Genomic DNA, 19,476 nt, shown 5'->3' with positions numbered 1-19,476 from the left:
GGGAGCAACCCGCCTTAATCACATAATGCCTGACCTTTGTACCTCTCTACATGACCTCGAACGGATTTTTATTACACCAGAAGGTTACAGAGAGAGTAACACCATGCACAAACCATTCCAGCAATGCAAAAAGCATATAAAATGAAGGCAAGATACGAAGTCAATGGTACAACACATACCGCTATACTCTGTAGTCCGTTCTCTGGAGTCCACAGGTTATGGCCCGCCATCCGAGCTCACAGTGGGTCTGCTGAACAGTCTGCTTCGGCCGTTGAGTCCAAGCATGATCATCAGGATCAAAGTAAAAGCAATGCATTATTATTGTTGCCACTCATCAGTGTAACAAGTGGAAAGGTCGAGCTAATTTTGTCAACAACAATGATAACAACAATGATAACAACAACAACAAGAAGAAAGGAGATGCAAGTAGGTTTAGCCAACAGCATGTGAGTTTAGAATATTGACTTACTTGTAGCCAGTGGCGTCAAGTATTTGTGGGGCTTGCAATTTGCATATAACAATGGCATTCTCGTCTCTCAGTCAGTCTGTCTGTCTCTCGCCAGTGCCAATATATAGTTGTTATTATTATGTAGGTCTACAGAATATTGAGGACATGTGTCAGCACTCAGGACTAAGAAGTGTAAGGTGCGAGATGGTGGCGAGGATAACACACCAGCCACCAGAAATGGAAGCGTTGTAAAGTAGTCTAAGGATCCGGACCGGCCAGAAATCTAGATCCGCTTTCCGCACCCTTGGGGCGAGGGAGAAAAGAGGAAAAGATCCGGACTGGTTTAAATGGTCGAATGACTCCTGAATACTGACCCATATGATGGCCATATCTAGATAGATAGGTAGTCTAAATACAGAGAAGTGCCATAAATGGACAAATCATTATTATTGGCCTTGTCCACCTGGCTGTCCGTGCTTGTACCAGCACCCTTGGAAGTTGTCGCTAACTATTGTGGGTAAAAGAAAGTGAGATGCTAATGGCGTAAGTAGTAAAAGTAACCTAGTAGGTGGGACTATGCTGACGATGAATGCCTACTGTACTACTAGTACTACTACTGTCTAGTACTTTGTTGTACTTGTACAATACCTTCTACTGAGTGTACCTACTTGGTAGAAAGTCGTGATTGATAAGTACTACATAGTACATAGTCCCTACCTAGTCATTATTTTAGGCCGGTACTCGTGCTCTGTAGTAGCAGGTGAATTGTCATGCATCCACCCAATGTGCCTAGAATAATAGGTATGGACTACAGTGGCATTTCTGCGGGGTTGATTATTCCGGCAGTAGTACAGTAAGCGAGTCAGAATGCATCAATCATATCAACATCGGAGTCTGCCTGCTCGGGACAAGTAGTAGTACTACCGTAGTAGTAAGATTGAAGACCAACCCTGGATCCCAACTTTTATCTAAAAAAGAGTGAACGTAAAAATTCAGTATCCTTTTGAGTTTTTGACTTAGTACTCCGTATGCACCTTAACTCGGGTCTTACGCGGGGCAGAAAAATCACCCCTCTTCCCCTTGAAAGTCGAGTGGAAAGGAAGAATGCAAAGGCTCTGTTTGACCAGCAACACTACCTAAGCTTCCCTGAACTCTGCTGGATGCCTCCTTTTGAGTTCTTCCTTCTGCCTTACTTTCTTTGCTCTTTTGCAAAATTGCAAAAGCTCTCCACCAGTCCACCTCCCAACTCCCATTGTCGACTACGGTGATTGCACGATCACAAGTGCTAATCCTGAACGGTGCTAGATAGAATAATCAATATCGTACCTAAAGTTCTCTGATTCCCCTTAATCACGCTGAATTCTCTTTCAATTGAGAAAGGTCCAGTCACCCACCCGCCCCGCTTGATTATTACCAGTATTATCTTTTTTTTACTGCGTATTAATTTATATTTCCTGGGTTCTCCTGCGCCTTAATTGATCTCATTATTATTATTAACTATATTCCCCATACCAATAATATTTATTTATTTATTGTTGCTTTTTGTGAAATTGAATTTTCGTTCCTAGGGGAAAACCAGCGAGGGGGCGCAACTCGTCCACCAACTCTCAGTCAAACCAGCGACAAGCTCTCAAAACAAGCGCTTCCTCCGTGTCTCCAGGTATCGGACCGCAGATCATCATCTTTTTGATGTGCACTGTCTCCTTTCCCCTTCAGTGAAACTTGGCCGATCTCTGTCTTGCGCCTTTCACTTTCTCGAAAATCAACCTCACTCTTGATACTCTCCAGTCTAATACCTTTCCACCAGTGTTCGCTCCCTCTCTTCTGGAGACGCTAGACGACGACTGGTTTTCTCATCGGCCATCGACAATCAACCCTGTGTACCTCCCTTCGCCATGGGTCTCTTCAAGCGCAAGGACTCAAAGAACTCCATTCACAGCGATAAGGATGAACAGGATTCTTTCGCCACTGTCAACAGTGCTCGCACCTCGAATGCGTCGTTGAGGTCCCCCGGATACAAAGGAAGCGGACTGCCAGCCTCAATCCCAGAGCTTCCAATTGCCAGACCCCCGGATCCAGCATTGGACCCTGCAGCTTACCTTCGAAGCATCCATGCTGTCCGCGAGCGGTCTCGCATCGTTTTCGACAAGGCAAAGAAGAACGGATTGAATCATTTCGATGTCGATATGTCCAAATTCAAGGCAACAGCTTCGTATATTGTGTCAATCATCAAAGTACGCGCCTTCTCTCCGTCCTCTAAAGCTGTGGTGCTTGGATTATAGCTAATATTGACATTCCCGCAGAGAGACTATGCGCCCGATTATGCGTCCATCCCGCCCCACGGTCGCTGGCAGCATTTTGACGTTGGCGGCAGACCCCGTGTGAATCAATTGCTTCAATCTTGGCCTAGCACAATTGATGCGCAGGAACGGACACGACGTCTGATTGACCTTTTCGTGGTCTCCGTCCTTCTAGATGCTGGTGCAGGCACGAAGTGGTCATACAAATCAAAAGAATCTGGCAAGGTTTATTCTCGGAGCGAGGGGTTAGCGGTGGCCACTCTGGAGATGTTCAAGAGCGGCTTGTTCAGTAGTGATCCCACGGAACCATGCCAGGTCGACGGTGCGGGCCTAAAGAAGATCACGGTGGAGGTATTGGCTAGAGGAATGCAGCATTCTGAGCATAATCAACTGGCAGGGCTTGAAGGACGTGCTGGACTGCTGATGAGACTGTCTGAGGCCTTGAACAACCAGGAGTTCTTTGGCGTGGATGCTCGACCAGGAAACATGCTTGGTAAGATTTCCCGCTGATCAGGTCCGTGAGCGAACTATCTGGTAACATTGTGCGTCTAGACTACTTGCTTTCTCATCCATCTACGCTTGCCTCGTCTGTACCCATTGTTCCCATCACCACATTGTGGACGGTCCTCATGGATGGGTTCGCATCAATTTGGCCTCCTTCGAGAACCCAGGTCGATGGGGTCTCTATCGGAGATGCTTGGGTCTGTTCAAACATGCCCCAGTCTCCTCCGGCACAGCCTTGGGAGAGCATCGTACCCTTCCACAAACTTACGCAATGGCTTTGCTACTCAATCATGGTACCCATGGCAAAGTTACTGAACATCCACGTCGCTGGCAGTGACCTCCTAACTGGACTTCCTGAATATCGAAATGGCGGCCTCCTCATTGACATGGGGTTGTTAGCTCTCAAAGATGCCGACCTCCAGCGCGGCATCGCAGCATACAAACAGAACGCTCAGATCAAGGGCCAGCCAAATGTGGAGGTAGTCCCACTTTTCGCGGCCGATGATGATGTGGTGGTTGAATGGCGCGCCGTTACGGTCGGATTCTTGGATGACCTTCTCATGGAGGTGAATAATCAATTGGGATTGAGAGGCGAGGAACAATTGACTCTTGCACAGATGCTCGAAGCTGGATCATGGAAGGTATGCTATCTTGAGATCGGGGTTTCCACTCGCAATTGATTCCCTAACGAATTCTGTACAGGGCGGCCGTGAAATAGCAGAGGTCTCCCGACCCAACACCAAAGAACCTCCGATTATGATTCTCTCCGATGGCACGGTGTTCTGAGCACAAGCATACATTTGCGACCCTTCCCACACCCGCCAGCTTCTAGTCTCCACACCTGATGACTTGCGTAGCCTTGACGACTTCTTGATGACCTGACCAGATGCTATATGTCTTCTATCACCCCCTGACTTTGTTATGTGTGTATTAGCTTCGGTGAAGCTACCTTACCTATATATATTTCTGCTTCTCATTTAGATATATTTCTGACCTTGTTATGACTATGTTCTGTGTACTGTTTCTTTTCATGGTGGACATGGGTAAAAGTACTGACGATGTTACGGCCTTTGCCTGGATTCCCTACTCCATCTTCATATTGAAAAGGAATTGGATGCTTCAAGGACCATTGCAACGAGCAGTTAGGCGCTCAAATTCTTTGAGATGTTCAGAGATGCGGACATCATCAGGCTATCATTGAATCCACCAGGGTTTTCTTCTCTCAGACCTAGGTGAGCACTCTGCGGAGGTGAATTGTGTAGGTGGGAATGTACATTCACTCAACTAGTGACTGGAATCTAATTCAATGATTCAATGGAGAAAGCATGTTCGCTCTGACTGAGAAAGCTAGGTAGTAAAGCCATAAGGAAGGCAGACTCTTACCTTGATGCTGTTCCCCGTAATGTTGCGCACGTGACCAATTCGGATCATTGTTGACCCAAACGAGTGACGCCCATGCAATGACGGAGGCTGGTCATACCCCCCATTTCCATCAGCCAATGATCCCAAGACCCATTGTCTCGTTCATCCTGTACACAAAGTCCATTCGCACATATGTATGAGAGGGACTTGCAGAACTCGCAGTCCATACGATAGCGCCGCCGTTTCCCATTTCTTCAAGCAAGCTCGATACCCATAAATTGCGGGGTACTGGGGTCAACCTAGTGCAACACAGCGGAACAGCCCAAGAAGCAAGGAATGGATCAACGCAAGAAGAAGAGAAAGGTGCTTTTGATGGGGAAGAGTGGTTCGGGGAAGTCGTCCATGCGTTCCATCATATTCAGCAACTATGTTGCGAAGGATGTGCGGAGACTTGGGGCTACGATTGATGTGGAGCACAGCCATGTCAAGTTCATGGGGAATCTAACGCTAAATCTCTGGGATTGTGGAGGGTAAGTTTGCTGTCTTTCCTAGTTCCTCTTAGAGGCTGACCTGGTGGCTAATGCGCACGTCAATGGGTCAACAGGCAAGATGCGTTCATGGAGACTTATCTCGCCTCGCAGCGAGGGAATATCTTCTCTGACGTCGCGGTCCTGATCTATGTATTCGACATTGAATCGCGGGAGGTCGAACGCGACCTCGACACATACAACGCCATCATCGGTGCCCTGAAAGAATACAGTCCCAATGCACACGTTTTCTGCCTAGTACACAAGATGGACCTCATCCAGGCCGAGCACCGCCAGCGCATCTACGAGGAACGCTCTGCGCTGATCCGGAGCCGCTCGGAACAGTTCGCAATCGACACCTTTGGCAGTAGCATCTGGGATCAGTCACTCTACAAGGCATGGGCAGGGATCGTTCACCAGCTCATCCCGAACTTGACTGTCATCGAACGGTTTCTCAGCGCGTTCGCGAAGAGAATCGATGCGGAGGAGGTCATCCTCTTCGAGCGCTCGACTTTCCTAACCGTGACCTCTGTCTCATCCGAGATCGGCGACATGAACCCCATCTATGATCGCCACGAGCGTCTTTCAAACATTATGAAGGCATTCAAGCACTGTGCTGCCCGCAATACGCACACGACACCAGCCACAGCCGGTTTTCTGGTCATGCACACCAAGACCCCGCAGTTCAACGTCTTTCTCGGCCGCTTCACCGACAATACATATATCTTCATGGTTGTCCCGCCAGGCGAAGCAGCGTACAACTGCGCCGTCCTGAATACCATGTTGGCCCGGGAAGGCTTCTCCAAGGCCGCGGCGGCAGGCTACGGGGACGGGTTCCCGCTCCCAGCATCGGACTCTCCAGAAGCGAGAATGGCCAATGGTATCACTGCTTGAGCTAGCACGCTCAAGCCGCACATGGGCCAGAGCACGTCTTCAGTTTCTGATACGGTAAGCGGTGATCAGGCCCAAGTCTGGCTCCGGCCTACGCGCTGCGATGTACACCTGGTATGCCCAAAAGTACTGGGATGACGGCGTTCCGGTTGAGAGTGATGCGTTTTCTTTTCTGTATAAGATACCCAAAGCGTGGCATTTTTTTCGTAAGAACAATTGCCAATGTTCCTCAAATGTAAATCACATCTATCGTCGAACATTATTTGCATATTGGTACACTTTTTCTCTTTAGTCTCCAGATGAGACCAGTCGAATGCTCGGCATACGATCACGCGAGCTCTTGCTCAAATAGGCTTGAACGTCGTTTGACCCCTGCTCCTCCAGAGAGAGGTAAAATAAAATAGTTCGGAGGATAATCATTATTGAGGGTGCAGCAGCTGTACACTGGGAGACAGGCTCTACCTGCCACCCCGACAACTTGGTCTGGGACAGAAAAGAAAGAAAAATGTCTATTTGAGCTAACACGACGCTTGAAATCATTGTACATCGGGCATACGGACAGCGATATCGCCAGACTGCGTAATGTATCGAACCCAAGGAAGTGAGGGGTATTGCAACTGCAACAAGAGGTCAGATCGGCATTTGATCTCCAACGGGGTGTCGAATCAACTGGACATACCTTGGGCTCTGTGATCTTCAGGTACCGCACTTGGATACCACTAGTGGTGAAGTAGGGAATTTCAAACTTGACGTTGATGGGCCGCTTGGCTTTGCCTTGCCCGGTGCCGCCCATGCTGCCTCCGAAGCCTCCGGTCATGCCTCCACCGTGCTCGTCGTCGCCCTTGACGGACGGCAGACCGAGTTCGGCGCGCATGAGAAACTCCTTCCCACCACCGAACTGCTTGATCTTCCAGATGATCGCTGACTTTTCAGGCGCGTAGTGGACGCTTCCGATATTGGTGCGGAACCGGGGGGAGTCTGCGTCTTCTGGCACGGGGACAAGGATTTCTACATTGTTTGCAGTGCTGCGACGCTTGAACTGTGCTTTGGCCTTTCGAGGGGAGTCAGTCCAATGCTACTATATAGCTCTTTCGATTTCTGAGGAAGCCTCTTACCTTCAACATATATTCCATTCGGGAGCCCGAATGTGATTCGACCAGACACTCTACCCAGATTAGAGGCTTGACCTGCGTGTTAAGACGGTAGCTCATAAGCTCGAACTCTCCATCCGGTGGAATAAAGCTGATAGTCCGGTCGTTCTCGAATCTGGAAAGTCGGACGCACTGGTGGAATTTGACATCCTCCATTTCAACCGCCTTGCCTCGTGTAGCACGCCCAGTGGTTTCGAACATAACCTTGTCGTTGAGACCTAACCGCAGCTCCGGCATACCACTCAGGTAACACTTCATCTTGATAGCACCCAGGATCTCCGATCGCAAGACGTTTCCAGACGCCGATACCAGGAGATTGAGAGATTCAACAACATCGAGGAAGACTTCGTTCTTGCGATAGCGAATGCCCTCGCTTCGCCAGGAGACGGCATTTGTGACGGCGATAGGTGGTCGGGCTTGAATCTCAAGCTTGTGCGACTCTTGTGTGATATACCTGGGGTAGGAAAGGCATATTATCAGTCTTCGGTCCTGCGCAAATCCACAACTGCTGGCCACAGCCACTCACTCTTGCAGGATCTTGCTCTCTGTTGTCTGGGGGTAGCCAAAGTCCATCATCTCGTCCAGTAGCTCGTAAATGATGACGAAGTTGTCGCGAATACTCTCTTCCTCCAGCACCTTGAAATATTCTGTAAAGACTTCCACGATCTTGTGGAGGAAGAGGAGGATCTCGGTGGCATTGGTATTTCTCTTGGTTAGGGCGAGGATGTAGAGATTGCTGTGACGAATGTAGAGGTACTAGAGAGGAGCCACCACGTCTCAGCACTTTTTCACTTGATATAATCACAGATAGATAACGCAGCCATATCCGACACTTCCTGTATGTCCTCGAGCCAAAGTTGCTGGTTCGAATAGGGGGAGAAGGTGAGTTGCGGGGAGCGGGGAAAGCTCCGAAGACCAGGCAGTGCAGGTTCGCAGGAGTCTCACATACATTGATTCCTTCGTGGGAGAAACACGGAGGGACGGCGGAGCTTTCTTCTTCGGCTTCGCTAAGGAGGATGGGGAACTTCTCGACTGCGGACATGGGAATGTCTCCACGGTAGTTGCGGGCTAAAAGGGTCTACTCGAGCCGTCAGTTTGCGCGTTCCAGGCCTGTCGAGAAATGGGGATGTGAAGGCGCATTGCTCACTTTGCCCTTCAGATCCAAGAAGAATAAAGCGGACGCCATTGTGCAGGTAAGAGGGTGGTAGTGAGGGCGATAGTATGAATGCCGATTGTCAGGGAATCGATGGGAGCGGGTTTCAACTGTAGAGGCCAGCGAGTCCAATATGCCACATTCTGCTCTGAAGGGTCAAGATTCAAGAGTACACTTTCAAAGAGCTAAAGCTATAACCGACCAGCCAAGCAGAACAATGAACCCTATGATAGCTGAATTCGACGGGAAGCGAGGCCAGGAGATCAATGCAGGATAAAGATGATGCCCGTTTGGGGTCGCAGTCCAATCCGTCAACACCTTAATTTTCAGGAACCCAATCTCAGCCCCACGCCAAGTCTCGAAGAAGCTTAGCGGCCCTCCCGAGGAAAGGGTTTATATTTCGCTTCTTCGGATTTTTCTATTCTTCTCTTTTTCTTTTCTTCTCTAACGCTCCCAATAGACAGTACAAGCAACACAAATTGCTTCGTGTGATTTCTGCGGCCATTGTAACATTTTGTTCACAATGGTCTGCAGGCCTCCATAGTTGACTTGCGATACAGAGGTGCGAAGACTAGAATCGTAATGAGGGTTCCATAAGAGCTGGCCGGGTATTTTACTGTTACTCGGGCGGCGTCAGAGGAACCGTACATTCCTTTGCATTTTAATCTATCTTGATGGCTTCCTTGGGTCTTTCGTATAACGAAGTATATTCGAGAACGAAGAGCTCTGGTATTTGCAGTGATATAGCACAGGTCGTAATAAAAGTACATATATGGTCGAAGAAAAGAGCCCCCAACACATACAAAGGAACATCCGAGACGGAGACAGAAAGGAAAACAAGGAAACAACGCCCTGATAATGCTCCTGCGGCCATTTCCCAGTAACGAAACCCCAATTTCAGGCTGTTGTCTTAAGACCTAGAGGTGCTAATACCCGCTCTTGTGCCACCTTGTTGGCGACGTGTCCGCCCTTCTCGAGGGCAATAGCACCGATAATTGCATACATCGTATGGGCAAGCACAAGTTCGATTCCAGAGCTGGCGAGGTTGTTTGGCTGGAAGAAATAACCCGTGTCAGCACGTTCGCGGTCAATTACTCGGACGGGCGAGGATGAGCAAAAACTGTAAGAGGCACCAGTCTCACCTTTCGAGGACTCCACCTCAGGACCTTCTGTAACTCGTACTTCTGCGCGAGCTCTGCGAGCTTCGACTTGCTTGTAAGGAAGTTCTTCGTGCTAGGCGAGAGGATGTTCAGGCCGTCCAGGGCCGGGTGGGCAAAGGGTTCGCGCCCGAAAGGATCAGGAGTGGTTGAGGTGCTGGCATTTCCGGGGTTCTGCACTAAAGCCAGAGAGGCCTGTAATTGAACGATCCGTTTCCCTATTGCAACAGCAGAATTAGTCTCCCGCGAACTACCGTCTCATCCGACGCATGGGAATCCAGTATGCGCACCTAGGAAGGCCAAACGATCATTAAAGCCTCTCCGTCCTTGATCGAAGCTCTTATGTGTCACAGCCAGCCACTTTACCTCCTCCGAGAGAACCTTGTCGCCATCGGCGCCCAGCATGCGGATGTAGAATTGGTCGAGAATTTTCTGGTCTGAATTGACGGGAAATTCACGTCTCTTAGAGTCGAATCGCAGACTGAAGGGAGCCTTTGCGCTTGGAGGAGTATAGGACCATCGCGGCTTATCGGCAGTGTCGACTGGTGCTTGCTCGGTTGTTGTCGACAGTCCGCGCCTGGCGATGATTGTAGCAGGTACAACGGTCGTGCTGGGACAGGCGAAGCGACATGCAGAGCAAAGAGCGGTCCTGGCCGCTCGGCTGGATGCCAAAGATGCCATTGTCTTTGCAAAATGAAGTCTCCGGGCTGTTGAAACTGTAAACCGTGGCAATGCACCCGTCCGGTTCTTTTTTTGTAGCGATAATCCAACAATGGAAGAATTCGGAGATATGGCGCTAGTCCCGAAATGGATAGCGCGGGTAGGTACAGTAAATAGTTATCGGGATCTTCAGTCAAACCACCCAAGGCTATCCCAACTACCTTGGTGCATTCTCATTGTTTCGCTTTTGACTATTGTTATGGAGATGTGAAATGACGCAGTTAGACGCAAGTTCACGAATTTGCGCAGCTTTCTCCAGGACAAGCGCAGTCGTAAATGAGGAGCTATGCCGGCTCGACAGCGAAGCGGCGGTTCACAAGGCGTACCACGTACCTCATACTTGAGTCAAAAGGGTACTGGAGTCTGTGGTTGTGCCGCCGTACTCTCACCGCTCGTCTCGACATTTCGGAGGCGCTTGAAAGTACACTCATTGATCAGGAAAGCAAACAGAGCGTTGAAGAGATTCTTCACTACGACACTGAGGATCAAATACTAAACGGAGTGTCCTGCTTCGACAGGCTTGCGTATGTGTCAAAGACTCTGTTCAATCCCATCTTACACATTCAGTGGATCTCTTCACGAGGCAAAGTTATTGTTCTCCCATGTGAGATGATCTGGATCATCGTTTGACAATTAGGCCTTGGCTCCAAATATCTGGCTTGCGAGAATAAGACGATTCAGGAAGTCCAGCTTCAATGATGACTCTCTCAGACCTTAAGCGAATCACTGTAAGCCAGATTCTGCTTGGAATGCCTCTACTGCTAGATCTCGAAATAGCCGAAGACCTTATAATGGGTTATCATCCCAATCAGTCAATAACACCTCTTGGATCTTATGCAAGCGAAGTATCGGGAATAGACGGTGTCAATGTAGGGTGAAAGAGCGGTAAGCACTCAACGGACAAGGAGAACTCAGGTAAGCACTTCAAATTACCCGGCGCATCTGATCCAGGTCACACTGCACTCACAAGTCAAGCTGGATGTTCGGAAGCTGGCTCGCAGCCACCCGGGATTAAATGCTTTTCTAGAACATCATTTGCTTGGTCTCACTGCAAAGCCGGAATAAGCTTAAAACATCCAGCTTGATAAATGAGCTAGAGCATGTTGTGATCTCTGATGAATTAACTTGCAGAATGTTAGGTAATCCGCGGCACTCGTCAACTGAGCTAGGAGATGTCCTTCTGTAGCTGGGTCCTTCTCCCAGCGGGTTGCTGAAGAGTAGAGAACCCGCGACCAAGCCTTCCCACAGCAACGCTGTGCGACAAGACCTGACCTTGAGGGCAGTCCCTTCAGCCATCATCGAGCCAGCTATATTGCTAACAGACCAGAGTGCTGGCTCCAATTGTAAAATGGCTTCAGTGAAGACAATGATCCAACTCGCCTCATTGTTACTCAACACAGACTGCTTGATCGTGAGCCCATTTTCTCACCAGTTTTTGCTGAGATTGTTGCTGACGGGTGTGACCCCCAGGGAGAATAGAGCTTGTCCACGTGCTCAGATGTAGTGATCATGCTTTCATTCATGTGTTTTGAGTCGTGCAGATGATTCATTCTGTGCCCCCAGAAACACCGCCATTTTTCCAGGAAAATTCATTGGAGAAGTCCTCATTCTGAGCTTGCTCCAGAGCCAGACAGCGAGATATCGCGGCCAGTGCCTAAGTATATCGCGATCATCAAGATATTGATGCTAATGATGGGTTCTTGTCCAAAAGGAAGGCCCAGCAAGCGGATTGTTTGCCTCAAGACGTTGGATMCCTAATGATCGACACTGGCAGGGGTAGACTGACTCTACGTTCTCTTGCCCAGTAGAAGTAGATCCCAGTACTCTTCAGCCAAGCAGAGTGACCGACCTCGGACCTACTCAAACATCTGGATAGGGAAACTTCTTCACCGGGGTAAGATGCTTCTAGAAGCTATTCCATTACCCCAGCTTCATTAGAGTATCGGTGTTGATCTGATTGATAACGCTCGGCTCAAAACGCGTTACTGCAACAAGCCGCGACGATCAATATCCCCAAATCCGCCGGTGTCACTACCAAGTCGGGATCTACACCCTGGGGTTGCCATGGTTCGGGGCAGCAAGAGTGCGCTTTGACGTATGCGATGGCGTTGAGCATCTTCTGGTAGCGCCGATGCTCTGCAATTGCTCGCCAGCGGAACCTATGAGGGACGAAGAAGATGGAATGCGGGCAAGCTGTCTAACAGATCGGGCTCCCTCGGGCCCTTGCAGACATGAATGAGGAAACTCCTAGATCCAAAGCTCAGATGAAGGCAAGCACGTACATATTCAGTAGAACTTCCGCCGTGTCAGATCCGAGCGGCCTCTTCCCGTAAGTCCGATCACCAGCGAGATGGCGGTGTACAACCTAACCTGCTAAGGAGAACACGTTCGGAGCCGTCAATGGCCGCAGCAGTATGAAGTATTAAAAAGCGAGACTGGCCTGGTCACCGAGGATGAGCTTCAGCATTTCTCAGGTGGCCTAAGTCCAGTCGAAGGAAGCCTTCACAAAACACAAGCTCTGAGAAAGACCTCCCTCTCCGGTCGTATCCCACCAATAGCTTCCTGTTGCCTATCTCAAGCTTCACACAATCAAGCAGAGATCCCTAACCGTCCTCAACGATGGCCCTTCAGCGGAATTCCGGCAACACAGTCCTTGCCAATTTCGAGCCCTTCGCGAAATGGGGCTTTCAGAATAATAATGAGAGCGATGCGAGCTACTCGATAGGCAGCTTTTCTGTTCAAGATCCACCATCACCGAGACCGTTTCCGCCCAATCCTCCTCCAAGTCCTGCGTGAGTTCGTGAGTTGGATTGGCTGTCGACCTTAGTCTGAGATGATATACAACAATAGGTAAGCCAACCAGGCCTCGAAATTCCTTTTGTACCTTTCCATACAAAGGGAGATACGGGTTAGCTCGAACGGCAAAGGCTGACATGATCTCAAGAATTTCCGAAGCAATTCATCATGATCCCATGAGTGGAGACGGAAGGTTGCGCGAGGAGGCATTGGGAAGGATTCTTATTTTAACTTAGACTTGCATGGTGACGTGGGGGATCCATGGATTGTTTCTCGAGGATCGCGTCGATCAGAGGAAATATAGAGACTGCAGTTTATAATTCMATACCATCCTGAGTACCATGGACACCATGCCTGTAATCAAATTAGTCGGCTGTCTAATACATCACCACGTTTCTAAGGATCAGAGCCTGTTGATCCCATGGGAGGTAGGGGCAGTCCAGTCATCACGAAGCAGAATCGCTTATCTCTGAAAGATCCTACATCGGTATTTTCCTCGAGTTCCCCCATGTGGTCTAGCAGGCATGTAGGGGATATTAGGCCAAAAGCATATTTCACGTATCAGTAATCATTTGAACAGTATAAAGTATATTGTATGGGAAAACAATTTTTCAGAAAACAACAACTCAAAGGTATGTAATACAATAAAAATCACAGCAAAGCAAGAGTGAGTGCGCTAACCACAGTCAGGCCCACCACGGTCCAGCCAGACTTGATAACCTGCTGGTTGGAAATTCCACGGCCAAGATCCCAAACCAAGTGACGCACGCCGTTCAAGCAGTGGTAGACAAAAGGGAAGGCAACGGTACCCTTGATGAGAACCTTGGCGGCAATGGGTAGAGCGCCGAAAGCGGCAGCGATAGAGGCCGATTCAAGGTGCCAACCGAACAGAGGGGCGGCGAGGTATGCGGTTGCGAAAAGGTACAAGGGGCCAGAAAGAGCAATGCCGGTGATACGGTGAGCGCTAGAGCCAATCCAGGTGATCTGGGGACGGTAGATGGAGAGGTGAGGGGAAACGGGGCGGTTCAAGCGCTGTTGGGCGAGGATCTTGGAGGCGTCGGCTTGGGATGTGGTGGAAGCAGCGTGTCTGGTTATACGCATCAGCATTCGTCAATTCCGCTTCCATGATATTCCTTCTGTTGTAAAGTGTTGATGTCTCGAAAGTGTATCCCAGAGTGTCGCATGACGTAGCGGCCAATGTTGCCAATATGAATGGACGGAGGTATTGGTACGGAACACCCCAAAAAGCACAAGATGAACAGCGACATCGTGGGCTGGCTCACCTCTTCTGTACAATCCTTCCCATAGCAACAGCGGCAGGAGACGCAGAGTTCATCAAAGACCACCGCATGGCGTAGGGCTGCTGGACGGCAACTGCAGGATGGTTAGTGAACTTCGAATACCAAGCCAAGCAATGGGCTGTACATACGCCGCCGCAGCGATTGCTGAGCAACTTTCTGAGAGATCATAGTGAAGCAAAGGGTCTCGATTCAAGAATGCAAATGATCCGTCCCAGGCAAGACGCTGGCCGTCGTCGTCGTCGTCGTCGTCTAGAAGAACCTCTCGATGTTGAGGGTCGGACCTTCTCGTAGCGGTTCGGAATCACGGGATAATCAACCTCGGGCAAGGCTCAAGTCACGGGATTCGGCCATACTGCGCCCATTCCAGCCAATCATTCCGACCGTATTACCACACGGAAGATTCTTCTTCCATTCCACCACCGCTCGCAGTTTCCTGCTTCCCTTTTGTGTGCGAATTTCCCATCATCTTCCTCTTCCCTTTCCCTCTTCTTCTCAAGGGTCTCAGCCCACGTCGTCTACCCTCTGGAATGATGTTGACGTGCCAAGCTGAACCTCACTGGTTTCGGCATTCTGTCGCGACCGCAGAGGTTATTTACGAGATACCTGAGAAGGAGATGTTCGTCCCGTCGTTAATCGCCCGTTCTTCTCTGCCCATGAGACGAAAGGGTTTCATATCAGGGTTACATAATACTGTCGCGTAGTCTAGAGTTGCCTAAATTCTCCGTAAGCCGGCAATGATACTGGCGGTGGACTTCCTAAGTCAATTCAGCAGATATGTCTACATTATTAGCAGCTGGGTACCTCAGCTGTCAGAACCGACGATCGGAACAAGGATCAGGCTGAAGTACGGTCATGCAGCTACTAGCATTGACCTGATGTTGCATGAACTGCTCAAGGCATTTTGCCCCAGATAGTATACTTCAATTTGCTCGGTCACACATGCTCCCTTCTTCGTCAGAGAGCCTGTCTCTAACGTGGTTTCGCTTCCAAATATCGAGAATGATGACCATCAAAGCTGTGCATTAATATCAGCCAACTGGCTTCTAAATTGCGTTCATCATTATCAAGCCACACTAGGGAAGATCAGCCACAGCGTGTTTATAACAGGACGTCAATTACAAGACATGTACTGACTTGGGCACAACTTACAAAGCTTCTGGCCGGGGATCAATCTAGCTGGCTCTCTTAGCAGAAGCACCAGATCCAAGTCGACAAGATGCAAGTTGCAGAGTCACCGCAAGTCAAGCGCAGGGTTCGTTCCATGTCATTGCACCTATTCAACGCCAATTGGGAAACGTTCACAGCATGATTGGTTCACCTGACCTTCAATCTTTATGTGCTTATATTGCTCTACTTAACGAGGTAAATGAGATGAAAGACCTCTATCCGACATATGAGGCTAAAGAAACTCGTGGTCCTGAGCATCTTCCATGTCTGGTTCCAGCAAATGTCGCGAATGATGCTACTTTGTTGTTTGAGCATCTTCTTGTCATCCGTGGTTGTTATCTTTGTCTGCGCCTTCTACCCGCGTCCTGAAAGGTTGGTTGGCCCTCAGAGCCCATTATCGTCTACAATATGAAGTAGACGAGTACATGGCTTTCTATGTCCGGTCATGGGCCTCATGCTGAAGTCTTTGATGTTGTCCCTGTGGACCCCGTCTCTTGGGCTGTTTGCACAAATTCTATGTGAGGTCTGGCCCTGCCGTCATCTAGTCACAACCGTTATGGTGGGGAGCCGAACTGGAACAGAATTGGCGCAACCGGGATGACTTATCTAGTCCTTCGCTGCTACTCTCATGAGTTGCTGTCATTGAAGGAAAGTATTTCTATGGTCTGCAGCAGCCGCAGGGCTGAGTATTGATGGACTGAGTAGGGTTTATGTATATTTGGAAAAGGAGACTATTGGCTAAGTCATTTAACCGTAAAAAGATACTCCCACGGGGTAGATAGTCTAGATGATAGACTCACCTCACAGTCCAACAGTATGTCACTACGCCCGTTATTCAAGTGGGCTGAGGGTTCTTCAACAAGCTGCGTGACTGTTGCTGTGGAGAAACCGATGTTCATAGGCCAGTCGGTCCAAAGCTTTGGCGACGAACCCCTCGATAGGTACAACTTCGGACATTATTGAAGCGATGTTCTTCGGCCCGACATCATGCGCCTTTGAAAGATAGCTCAGTCGATCGGATAAGTTTCCTTGATTCCGAGCGTTGTTTGTCATGAGGGGAAGCTTCGTGGCACCCTTATTTCTATATCTATTCAACAACAGACTCTCCCCTCTTTTTCGGTATCCCAAACCCGAAGGCATCGTAAACTCTCAACGTCTTATTTCAACCTAGCGTCCTTCTCTATTTCTAGGAACATCAACAAGATGGCTACGATGCAAACTGGCTTAGACGTTCTCCGCAGGAGAACCATCGTCGACTGTGACACAATGGATGAACAAGGTACCTATATCAGACTGCCCCAGTGAGATGCTTAACCCGGTCTCAGCAGGGTAATCTATTAACAAATAACCAGTTGCCAGAGACTTGGGTCCGTTCCAAGACTGTACTTCAAACCAGGTAGGTTGCACTGGCCATGGTCTAGTCTCACAAAGTATCAGGAGCATGAGCTGAGTTGGGAAACTCGCAACGAAGGCTATTGCGTACGGCGAACTGTCAAAGCCAGAACACATCGAATTGATCCGCAATTCCATCTCAGACGCCGATGATCTTTTGCCCAGATTCACTGGCGTCACCCTGGAGGAGCTGGCAGTTGAGATTGCGGTAGGGACAGTTTTGCTATAGTACTAAAGGTGCTAGCTGACATGATCGTATAGATGGTTAGATTAGCCTTGAAAATAGCTCCTCATATCCGCGGACACGTTCATGTTCAGACGAACCCTTACTACTCTTACTCCACTGAAAGTACAATTGTGAACGCTTTGAGTATGTCAACGGTTCCTCTGACGGAATTCCGCTAACGAAGCACTTCTGCCACAGGAATTGTCCAGCTCTTCCAACACCTGCAACCAGGTTTTGAGCAATCTCGTATCTGCATCAAAATTCCGAGTACATGGGAGGGCATGATGGCTTGCCGAGCTCTTGAGATGGCCGGTGTGCGAACGCTAGCCACGACGCTCTTCACAATGTCCCAGGCCATCTTAGCGGCGGAGGTTGGGTGCACGTATATAGCCCCTTATGTCAATCAATTGAAAGTCCACTTCGAACCAGGGTGAGCTCGACACCTCCAGCCAATTGCCTGACTTGTTCCGAGCAAGGTTGCACTGACAGGTCGCCAGATTCAAGGACCCAAACAAGCTCTTGCCTCTCTGTGTTTCAATTCAGAAGCATTATAAGTCCATCAATGCAAAAACAAAGGTCTTGCCAGCTAGCTTGACATCCATAAACGAGATATATGCCCTGGCAGGGGTCGACCATATCACAATCGCGCCAGACCTCCTGAAACAGCTTTCGCAACCCAGCTCTGCACCTCAGATGGAGTCTCTCTTTGACTCTGGTGTTCCATCAGCAATCTCTGTGGCACAGCAGTCATTTGTAAACGACGAATCCGCTTACAGGATTGCCTTCACACGGGACCTGCATGGAGCAAGTGAAGAGAAACTCACACAGGCAAGTTTGGATGAAGTATGATACAACGTGGGAAGACAGGATGACTGACACCACTGCAGGCAATCAATATCTTCTGCGACATGCAAGACAAACTTGTGCAGCTCATGAAATCAAACATGGGTTAGATACGAAAGTAAATTTAAGTTCCGCATGAACCAGACGTCGACTGGGAGACGGAGTACAAGAAAGATGGCAAACCATACATTCATATGCGTAAGACAACGTTTGTACAGGAGAAATAAATAATATACAAGTTTGTGCAATTCTCTGAAGTCTTGCAAATATCTGGGTATCAAGGAAAAAGATCAGTGGAGGAGTAATTCCGACTGGGATCAACAAAAGGATGAGAGCCGTAGGTCCCATCGCTTGACTTCCAAATTCTAAGTCCCGGTCAGAAAAAGATGTAAGGACAAAGAGATGGCACGAACCAGGAATTTCCAGCTTGAATAGACGCAGCAAAGCTCCTTGTTGCACCATGAGCGCCGCCGCGAAGCTTCATGGAAACGGAACTCGACTCTTTGAAGGGCCAGGACTCGTAAGGGAGCGAATTAGTTATTGCGTTGGCGCGGAAGGTCCACACACTCAACCTGGCTAGAAGAAGTTCAATTTGCGTCTTGCGGCTCCATCCTTTGGTGGCTCCTGGGTTGACACCCCTTCGGCAGGGACAACGGGGTCCTTAGATCGAGACTTCTCCGCCTGCTGTTTCTGCTCTTGCTCAGGCGTCACTGAACGATTGGATTCCGAGCCTGGGTTCTTCCGATGCCAGAGGGAATCTTCCTCCTCGATCTCGCGAAGAACTGTAGGACGAGAGAATTGTTAGTCCTCATAAAAGCCATGTATGAAGCGACCAGAAATCCGCACCTTCTTCCCATTCTCTCTCCTTTGCCTCATCTCCGGTGCCGAGCAATTTCTCTACGTCCACCTTCTCCCCTCTTTGTACTTTCTCAATCACCTCCCGTAGAAGTCGAATCTTTGCGTCGGTTGATCGAGTATATGCATTATATTCGTTCTTCAAAGCAATCATTCGTATGGCTTGCGACCCGATCAAGATGAATATGACGATGTAGAAACTAGCGGGATTCCATTCTTTCGACTTAGTAGGGGAAGTTTCCGCTTTGGCGCGCCGATTTCGAATGAACTTGGGGATCATGGACTGCCATAACGATGGTTGAGCGATCTTCGGGATATGCCCCGAAGTGGAATACTGGCAGTATCGCGGTGAGACTTGGAGGCGAAGTCTCCCGAGCGTCCGGGGGCCCGGTAGACAACGGACCATATGGTATAGACGAGTCGTAGACATGTTGTTGATGATGCAGAATGTATTATTTTCTTGGCTGCGACACTTGAACTACGACGTTAAGATCGGCCAAAAAAGGCCTTTGGATCGGAGAGTCGGGGAACCGACGGCGCTATGCCTCTGCGGGAGTAGTGTGTATCCGTTGCTGCGACAACCACCGCTTGAGGCTTGGCCCGACGCTGAGAGACACTGACGGAGTTGACATGAGCTCCGCAGCCTCAATGCGTCTGTGGCCGTAATTCATGGTCACATCTAA

At 49.3% G+C, this 19,476-nt stretch overlaps 7 protein-coding genes across 7 annotated transcripts; 3 read left to right on the top strand and 4 right to left on the bottom strand.

The window, feature by feature from the left end:
- Window positions 1-2,343: 2,343 nt before the first annotated feature.
- Aspvir_004168 (URC4/urg3 family protein) lies at window positions 2,344-4,038 on the top strand (the record flags this gene model as incomplete). The annotated part of the gene is made up of 4 exons (XM_043267399.1): window positions 2,344-2,682; window positions 2,752-3,241; window positions 3,301-3,893; window positions 3,955-4,038. The coding sequence occupies 4 exons, from the start codon at window positions 2,344-2,346 to the stop codon at window positions 4,036-4,038; spliced, it is 1,506 nt and encodes a 501-aa protein (XP_043123334.1).
- A 912-nt stretch (window positions 4,039-4,950) lies between these two features.
- Window positions 4,951-6,035, top strand: Aspvir_004167 (Rag GTPase GTR1; the record flags this gene model as incomplete). Its single annotated transcript, XM_043267398.1, has 2 exons — window positions 4,951-5,144; window positions 5,219-6,035. The coding sequence occupies 2 exons, from the start codon at window positions 4,951-4,953 to the stop codon at window positions 6,033-6,035; spliced, it is 1,011 nt and encodes a 336-aa protein (XP_043123333.1).
- A 533-nt stretch (window positions 6,036-6,568) lies between these two features.
- Aspvir_004166 (AP-1 complex subunit mu) lies at window positions 6,569-8,369 on the bottom strand (the record flags this gene model as incomplete). Its single annotated transcript, XM_043267397.1, has 6 exons — window positions 6,569-6,649; window positions 6,712-7,083; window positions 7,148-7,637; window positions 7,710-7,939; window positions 8,133-8,261; window positions 8,331-8,369. 6 exons carry the CDS (start codon window positions 8,367-8,369, stop codon window positions 6,569-6,571), a joined length of 1,341 nt encoding a protein of 446 aa, XP_043123332.1.
- Window positions 8,370-9,233: 864 nt separating this feature from the next.
- Window positions 9,234-10,174, bottom strand: Aspvir_004165 (mitochondrial 54S ribosomal protein mL57; the record flags this gene model as incomplete). The annotated part of the gene is made up of 3 exons (XM_043267396.1): window positions 9,234-9,389; window positions 9,479-9,711; window positions 9,784-10,174. 3 exons carry the CDS (start codon window positions 10,172-10,174, stop codon window positions 9,234-9,236), a joined length of 780 nt encoding a protein of 259 aa, XP_043123331.1.
- A 3,486-nt stretch (window positions 10,175-13,660) lies between these two features.
- Window positions 13,661-14,478, bottom strand: Aspvir_004164 (succinate dehydrogenase cytochrome b560 subunit; the record flags this gene model as incomplete). Its single annotated transcript, XM_043267395.1, has 3 exons — window positions 13,661-14,096; window positions 14,293-14,383; window positions 14,439-14,478. The coding sequence occupies 3 exons, from the start codon at window positions 14,476-14,478 to the stop codon at window positions 13,661-13,663; spliced, it is 567 nt and encodes a 188-aa protein (XP_043123330.1).
- A 2,202-nt stretch (window positions 14,479-16,680) lies between these two features.
- Window positions 16,681-17,944, top strand: Aspvir_004163 (transaldolase family protein; the record flags this gene model as incomplete). Its single annotated transcript, XM_043267394.1, has 6 exons — window positions 16,681-16,756; window positions 16,830-16,873; window positions 16,949-17,077; window positions 17,131-17,239; window positions 17,294-17,525; window positions 17,593-17,944. 6 exons carry the CDS (start codon window positions 16,681-16,683, stop codon window positions 17,942-17,944), a joined length of 942 nt encoding a protein of 313 aa, XP_043123329.1.
- Window positions 17,945-18,514: 570 nt separating this feature from the next.
- Window positions 18,515-19,223, bottom strand: Aspvir_004162 (DUF5321 domain-containing protein; the record flags this gene model as incomplete). The annotated part of the gene is made up of 2 exons (XM_043267393.1): window positions 18,515-18,720; window positions 18,785-19,223. The coding sequence occupies 2 exons, from the start codon at window positions 19,221-19,223 to the stop codon at window positions 18,515-18,517; spliced, it is 645 nt and encodes a 214-aa protein (XP_043123328.1).
- Window positions 19,224-19,476: the final 253 nt, after the last annotated feature.

The sequence above is a fragment of the Aspergillus viridinutans genome, assembly GCF_018404265.1.
Source record: "Aspergillus viridinutans IFM 47045 DNA, scaffold_2, whole genome shotgun sequence".
Classification (NCBI taxonomy): domain Eukaryota; kingdom Fungi; phylum Ascomycota; class Eurotiomycetes; order Eurotiales; family Aspergillaceae; genus Aspergillus; species Aspergillus viridinutans.
This window is presented reverse-complemented; position numbering and strand designations above follow the sequence as displayed.